Source organism: Pinus tabuliformis, chromosome 2_1 (genome assembly GCF_031772625.1).
Source record: "Pinus tabuliformis cultivar Carrire ecotype Pingquan chromosome 2_1, CPIR1, whole genome shotgun sequence".
NCBI lineage: Eukaryota > Viridiplantae > Streptophyta > Pinopsida > Pinales > Pinaceae > Pinus > Pinus tabuliformis.
In genome coordinates, this window is record NC_142299.1 from 82,344,310 (window position 1) to 82,367,358 (window position 23,049).

The 23,049-nt window shown below is 37.3% G+C and overlaps 1 protein-coding gene across 1 annotated transcript in view; it reads right to left on the minus strand.

Annotated features, from left to right (window-relative positions):
- Window positions 1-2,907: 2,907 nt before the first annotated feature.
- LOC149198877 (uncharacterized) overlaps window positions 2,908-23,049 on the minus strand; it is a 61,813-nt gene continuing 41,671 nt past the window's right edge. Inside the window, exons 4-10 of the mRNA XM_089402197.1 lie at window positions 7,874-8,031; window positions 6,788-7,788; window positions 6,438-6,701; window positions 5,305-6,306; window positions 4,545-5,174; window positions 3,872-4,435; window positions 2,908-3,657 (exon numbers count right to left, since the gene is read on the minus strand). Coding sequence (XP_089258323.1) covers window positions 2,932-3,657; window positions 3,872-4,435; window positions 4,545-5,174; window positions 5,305-6,306; window positions 6,438-6,701; window positions 6,788-7,788; window positions 7,874-8,031 — 4,345 coding nt within the window. The 3' untranslated portion in view covers window positions 2,908-2,931. The remainder of the gene's footprint in view (window positions 3,658-3,871; window positions 4,436-4,544; window positions 5,175-5,304; window positions 6,307-6,437; window positions 6,702-6,787; window positions 7,789-7,873; window positions 8,032-23,049) is intronic.

Here is a 23,049-nt window from a genome sequence, read left to right on the forward strand (position 1 = left end):
TAGAAACAAGCATGTTTCAATTCATCCATAAAAAGTATCTTATATATCTTCCCATCAAAAACTAAGACAAAATATAGTAAAAAACATTGATTTATCGACTAGGAAAATTCAACAAGGTAATTCCTATAGTCCCTGTAGCATGAGGTTGTGACTAATTATAAACTATTTTATCATATGTTTGATGATGTTCATATTAACAAAGTGGGTGTGATTTGTCCCTTAGTTATTAGATGAGGTCCTAGAAAATTAATGCTTCATCTCTTAAATGGCATGTGAGAGTGGGGAATATTTAGTGGCATGTGGTCATGTTGGTGGAGTTATCCCATGTGCTAATATATGCAATATTTATGTACCCAAGTATTCATATAATTGAATATAATAGGTCACCATATGTAGTTTGTTGAAAGGCACATTGGCTACCACACTTATGTGTTTTTTTTCAAAATTTCAATGAATTGATTAGGAAAAATAAATCTTATTCACATTCTATTATCAAATTTATATATTACTTTTGTAATGCTGATTTATAAGAGAAGAAAATATTGTGATAATGTCCAAACCTTTATAGAATACTCTTCTAATCAAGTTCCATTAGTTGAGAACTAATAGACATCTTTGAGACCATTCAAGTCATTTTGTGTGTAAATTTTGAACAATTATGTATCAACAAAAGTGTCTAGAACCTCTTTTGTCTAACCTAAGGCGATGACAAAGTTGTGATTCATAAATACATGCCTCTTTCTTAGCTTGATAATAATAGCGAATTCATTTTGAGATAAAATATTTTTTCAGTTAATAAGTGCCATAATAAGAAGGCTTGGATGGAAATATAGTTTGATTCGTAGTGATCAACACAAAATTGAAAATTTGGGTTTGGAAAGGAAATGGAAAAATTTCTAAAAGGAACATACATCCTTCTGAATAGTTTTATGGTTCCTTTAAATTGCATTTAGCTTCCTACTAACATAATATTATCAATGTTGTTAGCATACAATTGTCTTAATATATTCCAATAGCAATAGAGATGAAAGATCATGTTCCCCACAAGATAGACTAAAATTGGCCCTTTCATAGTTTTTCACTTATGGGTTTCAATAGTGGCATAATATGGTTTAGTCCATTCAATCTTCACCCCTTTTAGTAAAAGGAGAACAATTGGTTGGGGGATGTGGGGATAGCCTCATATTAACTTATGGTGGTAGTAAAATTTAGAAATACACAAAACATATGTTGGTGTAGGAATTTGGTATAAGAAAAGGCTCCCCAAGCACTAGTGAAGGTCAATTTGTACATATTTCATGAGAAACCAATAGCATAGTGAAGGTCATTTTGTACATATTTCATGAGAAAGCAATAGTTACTTTTACTTGGATAATACATCCAAATAGATAGCATCTTAGAACCTATAATTTAGGTGATCTATATTGGTAAAAGGTTAATTTCCTTTCAGATACAACTAGTTAAAAATACGGAAATGAATATGTACTCTAAATTTTCCATTCATTTTCCTAAATATAACTAGATTAATGACCCGTGTAAAATATCTAATTGGTGCAATAATCATATTATATAATTTATTCCAATATTAACTTGGGAGTAATGGGTATTTGGTTTTATTTGTATGGATTTACCTCTTATTCAAAGAAATTTTGTGTTTGATTATGAATCTTTTATACTTTTAAACTCACCATAATTCAAGACAACATAAGCCTAATTTATCAAGAAAAAATAGTATTATAATGAAATAAAAATGAAAAAACATATTGAAAATAATAGATAAAATGTTTATAATACATGGTATTAAATACATCATCTTTGTTCTAAGCCAAGCATAAGTCAAGCAATGCTTGTTTTTAGTCCTCCTTGGAAACGTTGATCAAGATTTGCATCAATCTCTTTTCTAACTCTTCCATACTCTCTACATATAGGGAAACAATATCTTGTCCATGTTCTATAATTACTTCCCCATCTTTATTTATTAATACCATCCATGGAATGTCATAATCAATAAAGCTTAAGAGTTTTTTCAATTTGTTGTTGTCATCTCTTTCATACACTTCTTTTAAAAAAAAGTGTGTCCAAAATCTTATAGCCTGACATTCCAATAAATTTAACAAAGGCATCTCCTCTATCTCAACTTTTTCAATATCAATATTTTGCAGTGGACAATAGTGAACATTTAACAAAGGCATCTCCTCTATCTCAACTTTTTCAATATCAATATTTTGCAGTGGACAATAGTGAACATTTAACAAAGGCATCTCCTCTATCTCAACTTTTTCAATATCAATATTTTGCAGTGGACAATAGTGAACATTTAACAAAGGCATCTCCTCTATCTCAACTTTTTCAATATCAATATTTTGCAGTGGACAATAGTGAACATAAGTGGTATCTGTAAGCTTTGATCTTTTTATCTCTTTGAAGCCAAATCCAGTGATATAAATTATATGAATGTTATCAATAAACTCTATTAATATGTTCCTTAATAAAAATGTAAACTCCTTTATAGATATTCAACCTTTTATAGAGCCATATCCACCAAATAAGCATATCATTTTTTGTTGAAGCAATGCCTCTTTTACCTTTCAGCATAAGGAAAAAAATGAATCTTAAAACAATAATAAATCATCTATTTAAATTTTTTTAATTATTATTTTTAATAACAATATATTAAGAAAACCGATTAGTTTGGGATTAACGGGCATTTGGTTTTGTTTGACTGGACTTATGTCCTATTTCAAAGAAATAATGTGTTTGATTATGATTCTCTTATACTTTTGAACTCACTACAATTCAACACAACGCAACTTTGAATCAACAATAAAAATTAATAATGACAAAGACCATTATTATAGTGAAAAAATGAGAAAACATATTGAAAATAATAAATAAAATGTAGCTCATTTATAATACATAGCATTAAATACATCATCTTTGTTCACAATACTGAAAATAAATAATTTGTTTCTCATCATCATCATCATCATCATCATCATCATCATCACCATCATCACCATCATCACCACCATCATCACCATCATCACCATCAGCAGCATCAGCATCATCATCATCATCATCACCATCATCAGCAGCATCATCATCATCAAACTCTAACAATGCTTGTTCTCTGTCCTCCTTGGAGCCCTTGATCAAGACTTGCATCAATCTCTTGGCTTTCTCTTCCATACTATCTGAATATAGGGAAATCATATACTGCCCATTTTCTATAATTATTTCCCCATCTTTATCTATTAATATCATCCATGGAATGTGATGATTAACAGAGTTAAGGATTCTTTTCAATTTGGCATTGTCATCTCTTTTAGACACCGTTTCTTTTAAAGAAAGAAAGTGTGTCCAAAATCTTATAGCCTCGTGTTCTGACAAATTTAACAAAGGCATCTCCTCCATCTCAACTTTTGGCATTTCAGGATTTGGTAGTGGACAATAAGGAACATAAGTGGTATCTGTGAGCTTTGAACTTTTTTTCTCGTTGAAATCAAATCCATTGATGTAAATTATATGAATGTCATCAATAAATTCTATTAACACATTCCTCAAGAAAAATGTAAACTCCTTCATAGATATTCCTTTTTGAGAGTCTTCTCCACCAAATAAACATATCATTTTTTGTTGAAGCAAAACCTCTTTTACCTTTCAAAATAAGGAAAAAAAAGTAATAATCTTAAAACAATAATAAATCATCTGTTTAAATTTTTTTAACTTATTATTTTTAATAACAGTGTTAAAAAAACAAATATAAATTAAATAGTAATCGTTAATTTATCATCTCCCCGAAAAAAAAATAGAAATAACAAAACAACCTTTAATCTATTAAAATTTAAACAAACAATGATGGACTACTCACCTTATGCCATACGCTTTCTTGATTGTAGAAAAGAAGCTCTAAAGCGGACGTAGTCTCCATTCGAGACGATTCTTCCTCCTCTAATTCTTTAATTTTGTCCACCGTAAAGGGATAAGCCTTTGGGCCCCACCTATCTAGCAAAGGCAGTACAGGTTTATCAGCTGTAAACACTTTCCCATTTGGTTCTATTACCGTGATTATACTCGTGTACATTATGGCACGCTCATCGCCCCATAAATCATATACTTGGTCCGGTAGACACCCTTTAATGAGGAAATACTTCACTGCTCTGCTTAACATCCCTGGATTTTGAAGGACCAACCACGGAGCATCTCCTGAAAACTGCTCAAACATCCCCAATTTTATATTTGTATTTGGGTGCACAAGTGGAATTGATATAACTTCTAAATTCAATGCCTCTTTCTTTGTGTTATACAGTTCCATCAAAGACCCCAAACGAATATCATAACACATGTGAAGAGGCCTGATGTCTAACAAAATCCTTTTTCCTTTCAATTCTTCCACTCCGCACCTACAAGGTTTGGAGCTTTCATTTGAAGCGCCCTACAATTATCAATGTCAACAAAATAAAGTAGAGAGAGTCAATAATGTGACGCGAAATTTGTAAATTCTGTTTTAAAAAAGAAATATAACAAAAGTCAGAACTTAATACCTTCTGTGATCCATAATTCTTTCCAAAGATGCGAGCGCTTTCCCCCTTTTCAGTTGGAAACAATTCTCTTAACAACTCTATATTACTCTCTCCACTTCTTGCTTCAAGTTCCTTCAACCTCTCGTAACTTCTACACTTACCCAACCAAAATTCCTCCACTCCACCTGTCAAAGCTTTCCAGCAAGGACGATAATCTTTAGCACCCTTCTCGTCTCCCGCTACCTGCGTTCTCATCTCATAATAACGGTTCGGATCATCTGGATCTACTCGTCGCTGTTGATCTGCAGCATCTAACAAAGAGACCACTTTCCCTCTCACATCAAGATTGCGATCGTCCCGCTCCCCATGGCCCACAATTTTACCCTTGACTTTCAAAGGCAACTCATTAAAATTGTCGCCCATATAAATTATTTCAAATTTTGTTTGTATTTCATGTATCGTTTCTTCAAATAAAGGCCACGGGAAATCATAATCAAAATCGTCATGGTAATCAAAGATGACAAGAAAGAGGGAGTCTGCAGAAAGATGGTGAGACAGATGGAATGGCTCTCCTTCTCCATTACTGAGAAGGCTGTCCAATTCTGTTAAGAACTCCTTTTCTAGAGTCGCCTTCCGGTCCTCCGACAATTCCTGAACAGAAATCTGAAATCAGTACAAAGTAAAAACGATACACAATCTATATTCATTTTAAAAGTTCACATAAAATACATGCAATAACACGATTGGTATATAAATATGGATGGGTGGATGTTATGTTAACCTGTCCTGTGATAACTGTAAAAGACCCTAATGGATTGCCTTCTCTTTCAATTTCTCCCCATCTCTTCACCAACATTTCGCTTTGCCTGATGCTTACCCACTGTAGTGTTTCTATCTTCACCACCTTGTCCATCTCTTTCCCTTCCAACAAGGGGCAGTCATGTAGATATAATTGTTGCAATGAGGCAAGACACTGAAAATAATCAGGGAGTGCTTTCAAACTGTGGCACCCTTCCAATTGTAAAATTTGCAAGGAGTCGAGGCAGTGGAAGTCATTACACAAATCTTCAAGGTTTTTGCACCACCTTAAATCCAGGTCCATTAAATTTACTAATTCTCCAAATCTGTCTGGAAGCTTCTTTAAATTGCTACACTGCTTCAATGAAAGAACCCTGATAAAGGAGAGGTTGCAGAACCCATTAGGTAGTTCTTTTAAGCTTGAACAGCCTGACATATCCAGTGAGGAGGCCAACGACTTCAGGTCTCCAATGCTTTCTGGAATACTTCTTAATTGCTTGCATCCCTTCAAATATAATTCAGCAAGTGATGTTAAGTTTCCTAAGCCATGAGGGAGACCTAGTAGCCTCTCGCAATAGGATAGATCCAATAATTTCAATGCTGTGAGTTTCTCAAAATTACTAGGAAGCACTTTTAGATTCCTGCAACCCTGCAAATTGAGTTTTTGCAGAGAAATCAATGATCCAAAATCTTCAGGCAATTGCATTATACTCGAACAGTACTCCATTCTGATTACTCTTAAAGATTGGAGCTTTGAAATTGAGGCTGGTAACTCCTGTATAGATCTGCAATATGAAAGTGTCAGTTCTTGCAAACCATCTACTAGAACACCCAGGTCTTCAGGCAATTTTTTCAACGCTTCAAAGTGGGTCAATCTAAGTATCCGCAAATCCTTGAGATGCTGAAGATCGCCGGAAGAGATTTCTTCGAAGGCATGAGAATGTGACCTTCCATCAAACTCCATGTAGCTAACACTCGAGGGAATCTGCAAATTATTTGTGACAACCATAATCAAATTGAACCATTAAAAATAATAAAACTATCTCACACACGAATTCATTTTTGGAAGAAAATTGAGGAAAGAGATATTGGACTAAATATTTAAAAGAGACTTGCCTCGAGGAAATTCAAATCCCTTGGTTCATACTTCAAATATTTCAATCCCTCTGACTGGGACACATCAAAGGGAAGATGGGGAACTGCAGCTTGTAGAAAAACCAAGTTTTCAAATGTTTGACTACATTTGTCCTCTACTTTTATCAAGTTCCCCAATGCAAGAACTCTTATCGAACTGCACAACAACTCCAATTTTGAGGCTGATATATCTACTAGATCTTTATTATTTTCACTCAGCCATATACCTTTGATCTCTGGAATTTTCTGCATGATATTATTAAACAGAATTGAGTAGTTATCATAATGATAGAGACATATTATGGAACAAAATTAATTTCATGATTTGATACCTTCTTATTTAGCAGCTCCTCAACTTGCTTTCCACTGGTGAATGTGAATCTCACTCGTTCTGTCTTTTTCAGACCGATTGACAAAATGACATCGTGTACAACAACAACCCCATCTGTGCCTCTGCTGACAAGTGATCTACTTTCCAGCATTTTCAATTCCATCTCTCCCACAATATCTGCCACTGTGTTCCAGTCCCATCCTTTAAAAAAGGAGCAAATGTCCAGAAATGGATCTCTGGATATCTCAGGGAGATAGTCGTATGCAAAGAGGTAGGACTCTATTTTCCCAATTTCAGTGTCCCATTTTTCTTTCTTTTTCATCAATTTTCTATAAGCTTCTTGTTTATCCTCCTCTGCATGTATGAATCCTCCTACCACTTCCAAAAGTTTTGGAATTCCACCATATGACCGTACAATCTGATTCAATTGGGTAGAATCTAGTTGGTCCCCCCTTTCTTTGTCTGTCTCATCACCATAGATTCGTCTCCCCAAAAGATGAATAGCCTCTGTATCATTAAGGCCTTTCATAGCATAGCGTATTGGTTTCACTGTTAACGCTCTGCCCACATCTATATCACGTGCGGTGAGAAGCAGCCTCACCTTCTTGGCCTTTTTCATATCCGTGGGCAAAAGCTGCTCAAGCTCCTCTCGCCCCAAAACATTATCTATGTAGATAAACGCGGGCACTTTCTCTAACATCCTGCCCACTTCTCGCTGTCCATCATGCCAACCTGTAATTTTTGGAACCGTCTCTCCTTGTTCCATCAAATCTTCTAAGATCGATTTCTGCAACTCTACTATATCTGGCTTTGAATCGATATGTTTGAAGAGTTCAACTTTAGAATATTTACATCCTTGAATCCCAAAGGACGAAAAGACGGCATCTGCAACGGTGCTCTTACCCATTCCGCCGAATCCATGCACCATAATTGCAATGGCATTTTTGTCACTCGCCGATTCCAAAAGATCGGTAATTTCTTTTACCGACTCCTCTATTCCAACTGTTTCAACGGCATTAATTATCAGATCCATGTTTGTGGGAAGAACGAATTTAAAATAAACAAATTATTTCAATCATATATTCACCTGCATAATCCGGATATCCTCTGGAGAGAGGGGCTTTCTTGCGGTCAATGGCATCATAAATACAAATATCCATCTGGGCATGAATGTGCTTGTACATGCCATCTATCTTTTTACTAAAATCATCCAGATCACCCTTGTCTGCTTGGGCATTGAAATACCTGTAATAAGTCAAGGAAAGTCCATTAAAACACTGGATTCTGCCTATTGGACATGCTCATCCATTAATTATGGAACACGTGGACTTTTTTTTTTATAGATGACGTTATGTAAATTTTAATGATGAGTAAAGGTTTGAGTTGTAAATTCTCTATCACATATTTTCGTATAACATTTTATATTTTTAAGTTTTAAGTTTTATATTAATAAATTATTATTATTTTATCATTATAAAATGTAGTGTTCCAAAACGTGGAGTATTAAGAAATGGATTATGTGATCTGGAAAACCACTCAAGAACCTGATGGATAACGAAAGCTTGAAATCTAATTTTTTTTCAAAATCAATTAAATAATAAAAATATTTTAATTCACAAAATTAAAATTAAAAGTTAATTTTTTCAATATTTCATATTAATAAATAATAATTAAAAAAATATTTTTTTAATATTTTATATTAACAAATAATAAATGACGTGAAGTTGTTTAGTGAAACTAAATTAGTTGGGAGACTAAAATCTGGGGATTTTTTGTCCTAAAAAATATGATGGTAGGAGTGTTTGAATTTTGTTTTTGAAGGTGGAAATGGATTCAGCATCATCAAAAATTCCTAAAGCACCCAAAATCTTGAAGTTTGAAATTTGTACTTGGGATTTCCAAAAAAAATTGCCTCATTTTACCAAAATCTCGCCTAAAAATCCATTGTTTTTTAGGCCAATTTACTTCATTTTTAGACTATGTTTATTTAATACATTGTTTTTTCTTTTCATGTTAATTATAGTTTTTTATTTTTATTATTTTTTAAATTTCTAATCCACAAATATTCACTCAAATCATTATTTTAATTTTTTACTTTTATGTTATTTTTTGAGTAATATTTTTGTTCCTTATTTTCAATTTAAATATCTTTTATCAATCATTACTTTATTTTTAATAACTTTGCTCACTAAGCTAATGTGGATTTTCATAGTTGTTCATATTGTTAGAGATTTTTGGGACTAAAATTGTGGTATAGAATATGAAGAAATATAACCATTGATGAAAAATTAATTTTGAAAAGATAAAATTCAAAGGAGGGTCAACAGTCAAAGTGTTAATTTTCACATTGCTTTTAGCCCAATTCAATTCTTCAATTAGCAATCTTTTCAATAAAAATTAATCTTTCCAATCATTAAGAGTAATTGAACATAGAACAACAAATGCAATGACAAAGGAGACAATCAACACATCAACAAGAGACATCGGGTTTGGTCAAAGACTAGGGGAAAACCCCACAAGGGGGAAAACCCTTTGAAAATTATTCTTCTATTAGAATGTCATAAAATGTTCAACAAAGAGTACAATGAGCCCTATACAAAATCATCTAACAAAATAACCCAATAACATTAAAAATTATGTTTCTAGCATCAATATATATCAAACACAACTTTTCTAGTTTGTGGTCAAATTTAGCCCTAAATCCCAACCGCATGGAGGAAGAGGTGTGCATGTGGCTAGGACCTTCCAATTGCACCCTTGAGCCTGTTGGCCTGCAATTATAGCTGAAAATTTCCTTTGACAAGCCTACAGTGGTGACCGAAAATCCTAGAACATGTGCGAGCTTCAGACCCTGTATTTTTGGACCTATGTGAACCTCTTTCCTCAACCCAACCTCAGACCTGTGCGAACAAATCAATGAAGAAGAAAAGAAGATGATGCTTGGGGATGTCCAAATGAGCTTGAGGTCACTTGTATTTATAGGCTTCCAAGGGTGACCAATTTCCTGTTAGGGCCAACCTATCCAAATGTGCATATGTGGGCTTTTCTTCATAAGAACACATTCCCTGGTCCAAATTGAGTGCTTCAATAGTAAAAAATGGTCCTCTTGAAAAAGAGGAATCTAGTCCCATGGTTGCAATTTATCATTGAGTTGAAAAATTAACACTCCCTCTTAGCTAGGGACAAATTCCAACTGCATCATGTCATGTGTATCACGCCGTCATATCATGTCCCTTCTCTGCTCAACTCTATCTGCTGAAACATTCTCAAATCTGAAGAAGAAGAATCTGGGAGCATTAGCTACCACGCTCTATAACGTTAGAGAGCATATCGCAATCTGAGAACAATATCAAGGAGCACATCTCAACCTGAAACTACATCGAGGAACATATCTCAATCCTGAATCTCATGTGGGAGAAAAACACCTTCAACCCCATATCTAGGTGATATAGGGGAGCACATCTCAACCCATCCTATTGCCAACTGATATTCCCAACAATGACCCTCAAGAGTCATGTAGTAGAACACCTGCATCATAATAAACTTGGTTTGTACACCCCCAAGTACACTCTCAACCTGTTGGCGAAATATGGAGCAGTAATCCCAACAAGCCTAGTTTGTGGGTATGATGCCAACTGGGGTATATTATGCAAAGACCAAGATAGGGGAGAAACAACTCTAGCCCTATGTAATAGATAGGGGAACAACATATACGAACCTTTTGTCCAAAGATCCCTCAACCCTAGGAGCCCTCTATCTCAATTCCTCACACTAGGAGCTCAGACAGTGGGGAAGAGTTAGCTTAGTGTTGTTGATCAGTGATGCCCCTTATCAGAAGGGGTCATATCCATTAGTCCAAGCTGCTCTAGGAAGACCAAGAACTTCCCTTTCAGAAAATCATTGGTGAGAATATCTGCAATCTACTCATTTGTCGATATGTGATGGCGTCTAATGGCTCCTCTATGCACCATGTCTTGAATGTAATGATATTGAATCTCTATGTGCTTGGAGTTGTCATGAAATACATGATTATTTGTGAGAAATATCCCACTCTTGTTGTCACAATATATCATTGTAGTGTCTAGGACATACACCTATAGCTCTCCAAAGAGCTTCCTCAACCAAACAGCTTTGCAGCTAGCTGTGCTAGCAGCATTTTACTCTGCCTCGGTGGGTACTCAATGCTACAAACTTTTTCTTCCTGCTCATCCTAGATACCATGGAAGATCTAAGACTAAAAAAACATCCAAATGTACTCTTCATGTCGACAATGTTTCCTTCCTAGTCAACATTGGTATATCCATGAAGTCGAACATCTTCGGCAGAATATCTCAAACCAAGGGTGATCATCCCATGCAAATATCTCAAAATGTGTTTGACAGTGATCCAACGTGCATGGAGAGGCTTAGTCATGAATTGACACAATTTGTTTACTACATAGCATATATCTGGATGGATGTTCACTAAGAACAGCAAAGCCCTAATCAATTGTCTATACTTGAATGGATTTGCCAAATTGCGTCCTGCAGCTTCTCCACATAATTTCTTGAAATTCATTTCCATCGGTGTGGGAAAGGACTTGCATTTTGTCATTCCAAATCTCTCCAACAGCTTCATGACATATTTTCCTTTTGAAAGGAAAATCTCACTAGGCCTTTGCCACACCTCAAGGCCTAGAAAGTAGTGCGTGAGTCCAAATTCCTTCATCTCGAATTCAAAAGCTAGCTCCCTCTTACACTCTATCATTAGGGGCTCACTACCTATCAAGAATAGATCGTCAACATATAAAACCAAAATCAACAACATACTTTAGACTACTTTGAAGTATAGGTTGGGAGCAACATTGCTTCTTGTGAATCCCAGCTTCACCAAATAATTGTCTATGTGGGCGTACCATGCTTTGGGGGCTTGCTTCAAACCATACAATGCCTTCTTCAACTTGAAAACATGTGTCTTTCGATCCTCTACTTCAAATCCTTGTGGCTTATCAATGTACACTTCTTCCTATAGCATGCCATGGAGGAATGTTGTCTTCACATCCATTTGATGAAGGCTCCATCCTTGACTAGCAACAAGAGAAACTATCAAACAAATGGTTGTATGTCAAGCCACAGGTGAAAATATATCATCATAATATTCTACCTCTTTCTAGGAGAAACCTCAGGCTACGAACCTTGATTTATATTTCTCAATGCTACCATCAACTCCATGTTTAATCTTGAATAACCACTTTGAAGTCACAACGGATTTCCTATCCGATCTCATCACAACATTCCATACATCATTCTTCATAATTTATTCATATTCTTTGGCCATAGCATCCTTCCAAACTTGTTCCTTCATGGCTTCTTCAAAGGTGGTAGGTTCTACTTGAATCATAATACTCATGGCTGCAACATATCCCGGGTATCTGCATGGCTTCTTCCTTTCTCTAAATGATATTTGAATGGGAACTCATCTTTCATCATCCTTTAATATATCATGGAGCCAAAGTGGCCTTTTCCTGGAAGGAAGATCACATGGAGGATCTAAGGGTCCATGGGCTCCATGGGATCATCAAAAATATTTGTCTCGGATTCAGGCACGGAAGGACCATCTAGAATATCCATATCATCATTCTTCTTCTCAAGAGGAGGAGTTGGAGGAAGGTCCCTTACTTTCCTAAGGGAAACATCTTCATTGAGTGTTACATCCCTACTAATTTCAACCTTCCTTTTGTTGAAGAAATGGGTAACTAGGTTCGGTATTTTTCAATGTAATTTTGATCTTTGTACTTGTCAAGAAAAAGAATTATTATTTTTATAAATTATATGAATGAGTTTCTTGCTCATTCCATAGGTCTAGGAAAGTCAAAGAGTCAAAAGAAAATTGAAGAGCTCTTCATGAGACTATGTGTAATGTGTATGGGTGAAACTGAATGTCTAGAAAAACCCTCCAAGACAAGCACAATCCTCAGGATGAAGTTAACTAGCAAATGAACTAAATAAAAGTCATGTCGGATTGCAAATAGAGACACATATGTTCACACTGGCATGTTGGCTTAATATGTGGGTCAAACCACTATAAATAGGCGTGTAAGTTCAAATTAAAGTCAAGAAATTTCAAACATCTCTCTGCAACTCGGATCTCCGAAATCTCAGACAAGTATAGGGGTCTGCAATCCGCATTATAGAAGGACACATTTTTGGATGTCTCTGAAACAGTCTCAGTGTAGGAAGATCTCGGTGTGGGAAGAATACTATCACAGTCTTAGTGGATATCAACAGTATTTACATATATGTGATGAGAAGGATCTCAGTATTAATGTCTTGGCATGGTTAAGGATCACGATGATCCCATAGTAGAACACACAGTCTCTACATATCTGTTATGAAGAGGATGATACACTCTTGACATACTCACAGTCACAGTCTCATTGTAATGATAAGAACTCGATGATCCTATAGTAATGTTCTCTATCTTGGCATACATTCTAAGTACAACTATACTCTCATAGAAGTAATCATGTAAATACACTCATGATCTTGACGAAGACAAGGTCAATGGACCTAGTTGACATGGTGATGATCTCAGTGAAGGTGCAGCAATCATCTAGTTGAAGGTGCAACAATGGTACTACTGTAATGCAATAATGATGACCTTAGTGAAATAGCAGTGATGAAGATGATCTCAGTAGTAACAAAGGAAGAGGATTGGTGTCTTGGTCTTGGAGTGGCATAGAGGGTCAAGTATAATGGTCTTGGTGTTCGTCAATTAGAATCTCTATAAGAAGAATTATGTACGGGTTTTTCTCTCCAAGAGAGAGAGATTTTGGACTTGGAAGAATGCCTACTTCTTGTGTTCTTGTCTCTTTGTTTTGGTAGCAGTTTGATGAATTAAACACACACACTCAGAATAAGAAGAAGATTAAGATAAGATAAATAGTAAAATCATTTCACAAATTGTTATCAAGTATAGAAGAATCTATCTAATGCTAACTGCCCTAGATTCTTCAACACCTTTGACCAAGAATATATATTCTAAAATCTTTAGAATTTTCACAATATCCAACAAATGTACCTTTTCTTCCCATGGCTTCCAGCTTGTTTCTTTTGTCCTTTGGCACATGGAAATATATATGGCATCTAAAGATACAGAGATGGCCAACATCAGGCTTGACACTTGTGAACACTTCTTCAGGGGTCTTGTTGTCCAATGCTTGATGAGGAACCCTATTTTTAACCTATACAGAAACATTTGTTGCTTCTCCCCAAAGGAACTTTAGCAAATTTTGATCGTGGAGCATGGCATGAGCAACTTCTACAATAGACCTGTTCTTTCTTTCAACTACTCCATTTTGTTCAGGAGTATAAGGAACAATTGTATCTTTCTTGTTATCTTCCTTCTTGCAATAATTGATGAACTCATTCGAAATGTACTCTCCACCATTGTCAGACCTAAATATCTTGATTTTCTTCCCTGTTTGATTTTCTACCAAAGCTTTGAACTCATTGAACATTTCAAAGGCTTCATCCTTGTGCTTCAAATAATATATGCATGTCTTTCTTGAGAAGTCATCAATGAAGGTGATGTAGTAGAGATGTCCACCAATAGAATGTAAAGGCATCAAATCACATATGATCTGAAATTGGACGAGAACTTCTCCTTCCTAAAAATTGATCATTCTTCTTGATGTTTTGCAAGGAAAAATGAGTCTTATGACAAAACAGGTTTTCAAAGGTCTCTTCAAGGACTATGAGTAAGTTTTCACGTAAACTTAAAACATAAGCAACATCTCATCATCTAACTAATATAGGCATTCATGAAGAGAAATAATAAAGAATTTGGTGACGGAGTTCACCCCTCCTGGGCTACATCTTTGGGCCTGCCAACATAACTAGACCACTCCATATATTCAGTGAAAAAATTACATAAAGTTTTCTAATAAAACAGGTGGTTATTTTCCCCTTCAAGGAAATGCTCTACTGCAAAGAAATCTCACTATAAACAACATGACAACCTACAATCAGTCATTAAACCATCAACAATAAAAAGTGTCCCCTACAAATACCTTGTACTCCATCTGAAAATGAGCATACAAGCACTTCAATTCCACCTTGAAATACAAAATAAAGATTTCCTCAACAAGACATAGTGAGAAAATAATAAATGAGTTGAACCATGCAAGTAACAACTGCTACAGTAAACATTTGAAGGTAAGAAAACCCCAACAAGGCCTTTCCCATGGTCAAACACCTTCAAAAACGACTCCAAAACATTGATTGATCCATACATCCATGGACTTGAACCTGAAAAAATTCTCTTTAGATGTGCTCCAATCAACAAATAGAGGTCACCATTGGATCCATAATGTCCAAAAATCCCTATCTAGACTCTTCTTGAGCTCCAAAATCACCAAGTTATGGCTCCAACAAGCTCTGAAAACTCCTTCTCTGTTATCCGTCCTACAAAATGGATAAACAATATAATAGTGCTATAATTTCTCCATTTTTTCTGTTGTGGAGGTGACCATTTCACCTATAGAAGGTGCAATTTGTTAGATAATTAAATTTCCCAATAACCCTTAAGTGCGGAAAATATGGCCACATGGACCATGCGGCTCGGGGACGGGGCTAACCGCTCGCCCCTGCTGGTCTAGCCCCTTAAACTTCGGGGTTGTGGTCTTATTAGTGCCCACAGGGCCAAGGACTGAGCCAACAACCTGCCTTTACCGCTGAGCCCCATCTTCCATGGCGTTGCGATTAAGTTGGTGGCCATATGGCCTAGGGCTAGCCCCCATTCAAACTCCCCAATAATGAGCACTCTGCCAAGGTTCTATGGCACCCATACGACTAGAGATTAGGGATATCCCAAACCCCTTCTATGCTGAGTTCACTCCAATATACCGACGAGGTCATATGCAGGTCACCGTGACAAGGGTTAGAGTTAATCTTAAGCCCTTTTCCGTTAAGATCTACTTCGGTGCACCTATGATCGTGTGGTTGGTTGGTGACTAGGGACTGGGGCTAGTCCCTGATCCCCAACCCTTTTGTGCCATGGTCATATGGATAGCAGACGACTAGCGGTCAGGGTTGACTGCCTAGCCCCTCCTCCCATATATGCACTTCACAAATCTTAAATAGGTTTGAGGCCCTTATGGGGTTAAGAATCACCCTTGTGGCATAGTGGCAAGGTGCTAGGCTACTAGATGTAAGGTCGCAGGTTCGCATCCTACCCATCCTATTTGACCCATACCAAAATTTTGGCCAACCGTGGGGTGCCATGTGGCAGCCTCTGGTTGTGCCACATGATACACCCTAATTAGTCCACCACACACAAATCAACCTAATAAAATTTTACCAATACGAGGTTGCCACTTGGCATTATCTCATTAGTCCATATATGCCAAGTCAATTGATGATGTCAGCTGTACGGTAGCCCAGTAAGTTGACCAGTAAGCAAACTTGCTAATTTTTTAGCTATTGGGACAAACGATTAGGACGCGATAACTTGAGCATACAATATTGGATTGAGGTGAAATCATTTTTGTTGGATCCATAACAACAAACATTTAGACTTGATGTCAATTTCGAAAAAAAATTGCACTTCAATTTTTGAGCTAAAATTTGATCACCGGATCATACCTCCCCGCTAGGAACTTTTGGACTCCAAAATTTTACTTCTCCTAGTAAATAATATGAGGTTCAAAATCAAAACTTACCACTACAACAAAACCCTGTGATTAGCGTCCCTTTCTTCTTCCCTTTTTTGCGTCTAGAGCCCATTTTTGGTGCTATTTGTGTCCATTATCAAATATGGTGCAAAACTTGATGCAAACTTTGCACCACGTCTTACACCAAGTTTAGCACCAAGTATTGCAATAGGTTTTGCACCAGATTTTACACCAGGTTTTACGCCAAGTTTTCTGTCAAGTTTTGTGCCATCCTTTGCACCATGTTTTGCATCAAGTTTCGCACCTCATTTTGCTTCACCAACTTTTGCATCCTCTATTGCATCCACTTTTTGTGCCTACACTTGCATCAACTTTTGTATCATCTCTTGCATCCTCTTTTGCATCATTTTTTAAATCATTTTTTGCATCCATTTTTGCATCATTTTTTCCATCCCCTTTGTGCCAGTTCTGCATCAAGTTTTGTGTCTAGTTTTGCATCTATTTTTGCATCTATTTTTTTTGTATCCACTTTTACATCTTGCTTTGCATCCATATTTACATCCTCTTTTTCATCTGTTAGTATGTCCACTATTGCATCCAATCTTCTTATGCCATCATTTGCACCTAGTTTGGAACCTCCCTTTGCACCCATTTTTGCTTCTAAATTTTCATCCACGATTGCATCCTTATATACATATAGGTTTTCATTGACCTTTATATCTATTTTTTCATCCCTTTTTGTATCCACTTTTGTGTCAATATTTGCATCAGGTTTTGTGTCTCATATTGCATCTACTTTTGTATCAAATTTTGCTACATCAAATTTTGCATCCATTGTTGCACCCGTGTGTTATAGACATTTTTGGGCACTGCAAATCCAAGCATAAATGTCCATAAACTAAGGGCTCCTAAGTCCCTAAAAGTGTTGTTCCAACCCCTAAAAGAACAAGGTCAACTGATTACAGCTTCTCCCAGAAGTTCTCCATGTAAAACTGCTCAAAACTGGTCAAAACTTGACCATTTCACCTGCTCCATAGGCAAAGTGCGTTGCATCTCACCTAAATACACATAGTAGGTGCGTTTCATTTCAAAAAGCCCTTATATGGGGTGCAATGGGCGATAAGGGACAAATGGCAGTGTTAATCCGCGAGGTGGAGAAGCATGGAATCTTCCAGAAACTTCTCCTGTGACACTTGCCTCTCTGAATTCGACCAGGGATGAGTAAGAGATCATCAATCTCCAAGTGGAAGCAAGAACTATTAGAGGGAAGACACTAATCAAATCACAAGCTGACTCATCTCCCTTGCAGACATCTATATATGGATCCCTCATCCCAGAGATCCGGAGGCTGGAATTTTGCATATTGTAAGGAATTGTTGTTGGTTTCTTGACGCAACATCATAGTGTTGGGTGATCTAAGTTTTTCATGAGGTGAAGAAGGGCTCACTTGCTGAGAGGATGATGCTAGGTCAGAACGATTGGTTGTAACTCTCTTGGCTCTTTCTTGATTATCAATAAAGCTATTCAAGTTTTCCTTTATACTCTTGTGTGATTTATGTTTTATGCATTTGTATGGTCAATTTACATCTGATCCTAGATTGTTTATGATAATAGATCCATGTTCTCGCATAGTGTTATGCTGCTTTGATTCTACAAGTACTCTGTGAAGCTGGGTATATAAGAAAGCAAGTAGCAAAGGACTATCAGAAGAGAGAGGAATCGAGCAAAAGACAGAGGTTGGTCTCCTTTATTCTTCTCTCATCTATCTTTCATAAAGGAAAACGAAAGTAGTTTTACTTTGTTTGTTTCTAAGGTAGCTACCAGCCTTAGTGGGATTAGCAGTTCTGCATAGACAATTTTCCCTGTAACAAAATGGCGACTCCGCTGGGGAATAAATTGATTGTTTATCTACATTTGTTTACTTTATAAACTTACAGACGGAGCCTGAAGTCAAGCCAGCTAGCCTTCGAACTGCATTTGCTATGCAAGTGCAAAGTAGATCAATGCTGCTTCAGTCAATCTCCGGGTTTTGTTTATGAATTAAACAATTGATTTACAAAATTTCTAATTGCCCTCGTGGTGGATCTAGTAACCTCCTTAGATCTACCCCTGTGATTGATTTACTGATTATCACTTGCTCAACCAAAATCCCTGAACTGAACTGCAAACTGTGACCCGGAACCCAATCAAAGTCTCGTCCCTGGTCCAGCGCACTGTCTGTTTTGTGAATCTCAAATTCAGCGTACTTCTCGAGTGTAGTAGGTGCGTTTCATTTTAGTTTCACTGTGTTACAGGTGCGCTGATCAGACTAGGCATTGTTCCTAAATTTTGGTTTCTGTGTTCACTCTTTTCAGATCTATTCAAGAGTTTTGTTGCCTGTAGTTAGTACACCTCTGTTTGAAACCCCTTTCCTTGTTGTTATTCCGCCTCCATTGTGCAAAGAACTATAAATGTTTTTATGTATTTTTTGAGTCATTTTCAGTTCTCCTTTACAAAGAAGTAACGTAATTGTACTGTCATTTCTTGATTTGAAAGTGTCGCAAGTGTCATTTTCAGTCATAAAAGAGAATCTGATTGTTCTTGATAGTCGATTACCCTGTTACTATTGTATTTGATCTGAATTAGTAGTTTTTCTAGTGTCGAAAGCAAGTTTTCATTTCCAAATCGCAAAGTGTTGTCACTATCTTCATTTTGATTTTGAAAAGAAACTTGTTAGTAATTGTCGCTTTGAAAATTAATTCAGATTTGCGCATTAGCTTTCTTTTTATCATTCACATATTAAGAAGGCTGAAAACAAATACATGCATGTGCATTTGCATTTAGACTGTTTGATTGGTTTTATTTAGGACAGTGCTATAGTGTGTGCTATATGCTCTTTGCTGAAAGAACGCCATTTCTCTTTCCTTAGTAGCTAGGATTTTCATTGCAAAGAAGATAAAACGACTGTTTATCATCTTAGATTGCATTTTAGGAATTGTACATCTATATCACGTGGTGAACCTGAAAGGAAAATTTCTTAAGCAAGATCATCTATAAAATAAATTTAATGAATCTAACAACGCTTTGGAACCTAACGCACAACATCTAGAAGTCTAGGCTAGAGATGTATTCTGGCGTCGTAAAGCCTGGTAACTGTTGTTTTCACTATTGGTTGGGTGATTCCTCCACTTTGAGACGATAAGTGCCAGTACGGACTTGTGCTCCCACGTACCGTCGAGTATATTTTGGGAGACCACAATAGGCTTAATCCTTTATCCATAGGAAGCCACGTCTGCCGCCCTATCGATCGCAATGCACTGAACACAGCATTCGGGAAGATTGACTACCGTACCATAAAAAGTATTCTACAGTTTTGCGATTGGTTTGGTAATCCCTCTGCCTAGATTTCCAGAGCAATCCCTTTCGTTCCTTTTTAGACTCCTTAACGGAAAAGGTCCATCTGAGCACTTGTCACTTCAGGCTCATTAAAAATCGAAGGCGACTAGGGTCATCTTTTGTTTTTTCTCGACTCTTTAAAATTGAAAAAACAAGTTGTGTCAAAGCATCTAAAATTTATTTTAAACGGAATAATCATCACCTTTCCTACGTTGGCCTTAGGTTGAGGAAAATGGAGTCCACCAACCAAGGAGTTCCCCTTGGAGGAAATCCTAGTCCCTTCTCCTTTTGGGGAGATGTTGGTGCACCCCATATGGCCACATTGTCGCTTCCAGGATTGACAATCGGTTTGCCCATATGGCTTTTCTCAACCTCCGTCGTTCAGAACGCCGCGATTCTTGAACAATCGAGTCAGCAACTAGACAATTCTAGAGTTAACCCCCAACCCTCTACTTCGTCCAATTCTTCCTCTCCTCCTTCCTCTTTGCTTGATGGGGCTGGTAAAGCCAAAAATCAAGTACCTAAGAAGAAGGAAAAGAAGAAGAAAAATAAGGAGCCAAAGGCGAAAAGGGGTAACCAAGCATCGTCTAGCGAAAATCCACACACTGCACCAACCAGGCCTAAATCGCCATGTGTCATTTGCAAGGGAGACCACTTTCATAGAGATTGTCCTTGCATCCCTCAGATCTTAAGGGACTTGTCTCCTCGTTTGCACAACCCGGTGTCGTCAACCTCTGATGATCATGTTGAAAATACACCGTTGACTAGTGAAAGTGAAGCCCCTACACAAAAAGGAAAAAGCAAATTTCCTTGTAAACTGTGTGAAGGAAATCACGCCATACACCGTTTTCCCTTCTTAGATGAGGCTAAAAGAGTTTTGGATGATCGTCCGGTTTCACCGTTACGTCTTCCTCCTGGATATAAGAAACTCTTGCCGAGTCCGTCACTAGTTGAAAATCCAGCTGACACGCCCAGGTGGTTGGCCGAAGTATCTATCACTGAAGAAAAACCATCTGAATCCATATGAGACGAAATTCAAAAGGTCGAGGCGACAGTTGACCCGGTCTTGCCTTCAAAGGTTCCATCTTCAGATGATACAGTCACCGAAGAGAACAAGGATGACACCGTCCAAATTCTTTTCGTAAGCACGGACTCCGATGAACATGGGGGCAATTTACCCATTCCTTTACCGCAGGAAGGAAGTTCGTCAGGGTCGTACCCGACCGTCTATTCGGTCCCACCTCCAAGCAACCTGGTTGTTTCCTTTGACTGGAATCTACTAGGCAGACCCCGTTTACCGGCTAGTGTACCATTCCGAATCATTGCTCAAATATATAGGGTTATGGTCGGTACCATCATAGATGAAGGGGCTTCTGTGAGTATCCTTTCCTCGACTGCTTGGAAAGCGCTTGGTTCACCATCGCTTTTTCCTGAGATGAGAAATCTAACAGGCTTTGACAAAGGAACCAGTCGACCATTAGGGATCCTTCCCAATGTGCCCATTACATTGAAAGGGAAAACCGTTCACATGAAAGTAATGGTAGTCCAAGGACCCCTGGATTATAATCTACTCCTTGGACGAGACTATATTTATTGCATGGGAGCCATTGTCTCATCACTCTTTAGAGTAATGTGTTTTCTGCACGAAGGAAGAGTGGTCAAGCTCGTAGACCAGCTTTCATTCCCCAGTTCACGCATAGCAAATAGTCATATACCATCCCTGAATGGTTTTTTCACGCAAGGAATGTCTCATCAATTCCCATTCCGTCCACCTGATGAGCACGAGTGATTCGGGGGACATGACTGAATCCCAAGGGGCATGCACCCTAGTCTACTTCGGCAGGAAAACTTCAAGTATAGCATAGGTTTCCGTGAAGGATATATCACTAGTCTGACACTCCCGTCCGTAATTGGAAAAGGGGGTTAGATTGGAATAAGATTCCCTCGACAAAGTTATGTGAGTGGTGGCGTCTGCACCACTCGCCTTTGTCTATTTCGATAGACATCGCCGAAGAAGTGTTTTGTTTGTGGTACAAATAGAACAATCTTTGGTAACCTGAAAGAGGTAAGCCTTTTTGGCAAAACAAATGTTTTGTCCACGAAATTGCGGGGTAACCTTGAAACTCTATTTTATACCTGGGGGCATGCAAACCTTTTGGCATGCAAGCGAAGAGCAACCATTTATTTTTTAAATTTGTAGGTCCTCTAACCCTTTAAACTCGTAGGATTGGTCATTTCCTAACTTGCATAAAGAAAGGATGTGGGGCAAAGCTTTGAAATAGTGTCGTTTTTTATATATGAGACATTCTTATTATACGACTGGATTAATCGAGCAGTTTTAACGCGGACTTCATGCTAGTTAAAAAATAAACAAAAGCAATGAGCAAATGTTCCCCCCAGCGTTTAAGCTCATTAAAAAAAATGAACCAATTTCCGGTAAATAACCATCGTGAATGTAGTACTTTAGCCTTTGAAGCCTTGGTCGTGTTCTCATCATCACCTCCACTTTGTATTGGCCGATCATTCACCTCCACTTGATTGTTTACCCCTTTTGAGGAACAGCTGCGAAGAGTGATCTTGTTAGCCATCCTTGTAACACTGTCGTGATTGGGAAATTCGAAACCTTACCTGGAATCAGCTGCTACCCGAATTTATCACTCGTTCCTCAAAGACGAGTCTCCTTTAAGCTCTTTTCAACTGACTCGTAAAATATGAAAAGTTTGCCGAGCCATTGGCCTCTCCAACTCGTTAAAGTGACCAGAAGTGCTATCCCTCCTTTAAATTTTAATCTTTTTGGACCTGAGGGATTATTACATGAAAAGATCGAGCGCTTGTTTTGTTCGGCTCATTAAAAGTACCGAAAATCCATCCCTCCTGTATTCTTTTATACTTTTTCGGACCTAAGGGATTAGATGACGAAAAAGGATTTTTGGAGTTTCCTTTACTTCCCTTTTCAGACTCTCTAAAATTGAAAAGGACCAAGTTATCTTTGTCGTTAAACTTGTTAAAACCTAATAGCAACAAACTTGTCCATAACAGACAAGAACAAGTTTCACTATCGCTAGGCTCGTTAAAACATAGCGATGGATTTGCCCGAAGGGCAAAGTATAGAACAAGCATATGTTATCCTCCTCAAGCTTGACAAAAATAAAGAGGTACTGGTCAGCAATGACTGGGGAAAAATTGGGAAGAAAACTTGAAGAAACTTTGTTGGTAGCAAGTCGCTCTTGAACATG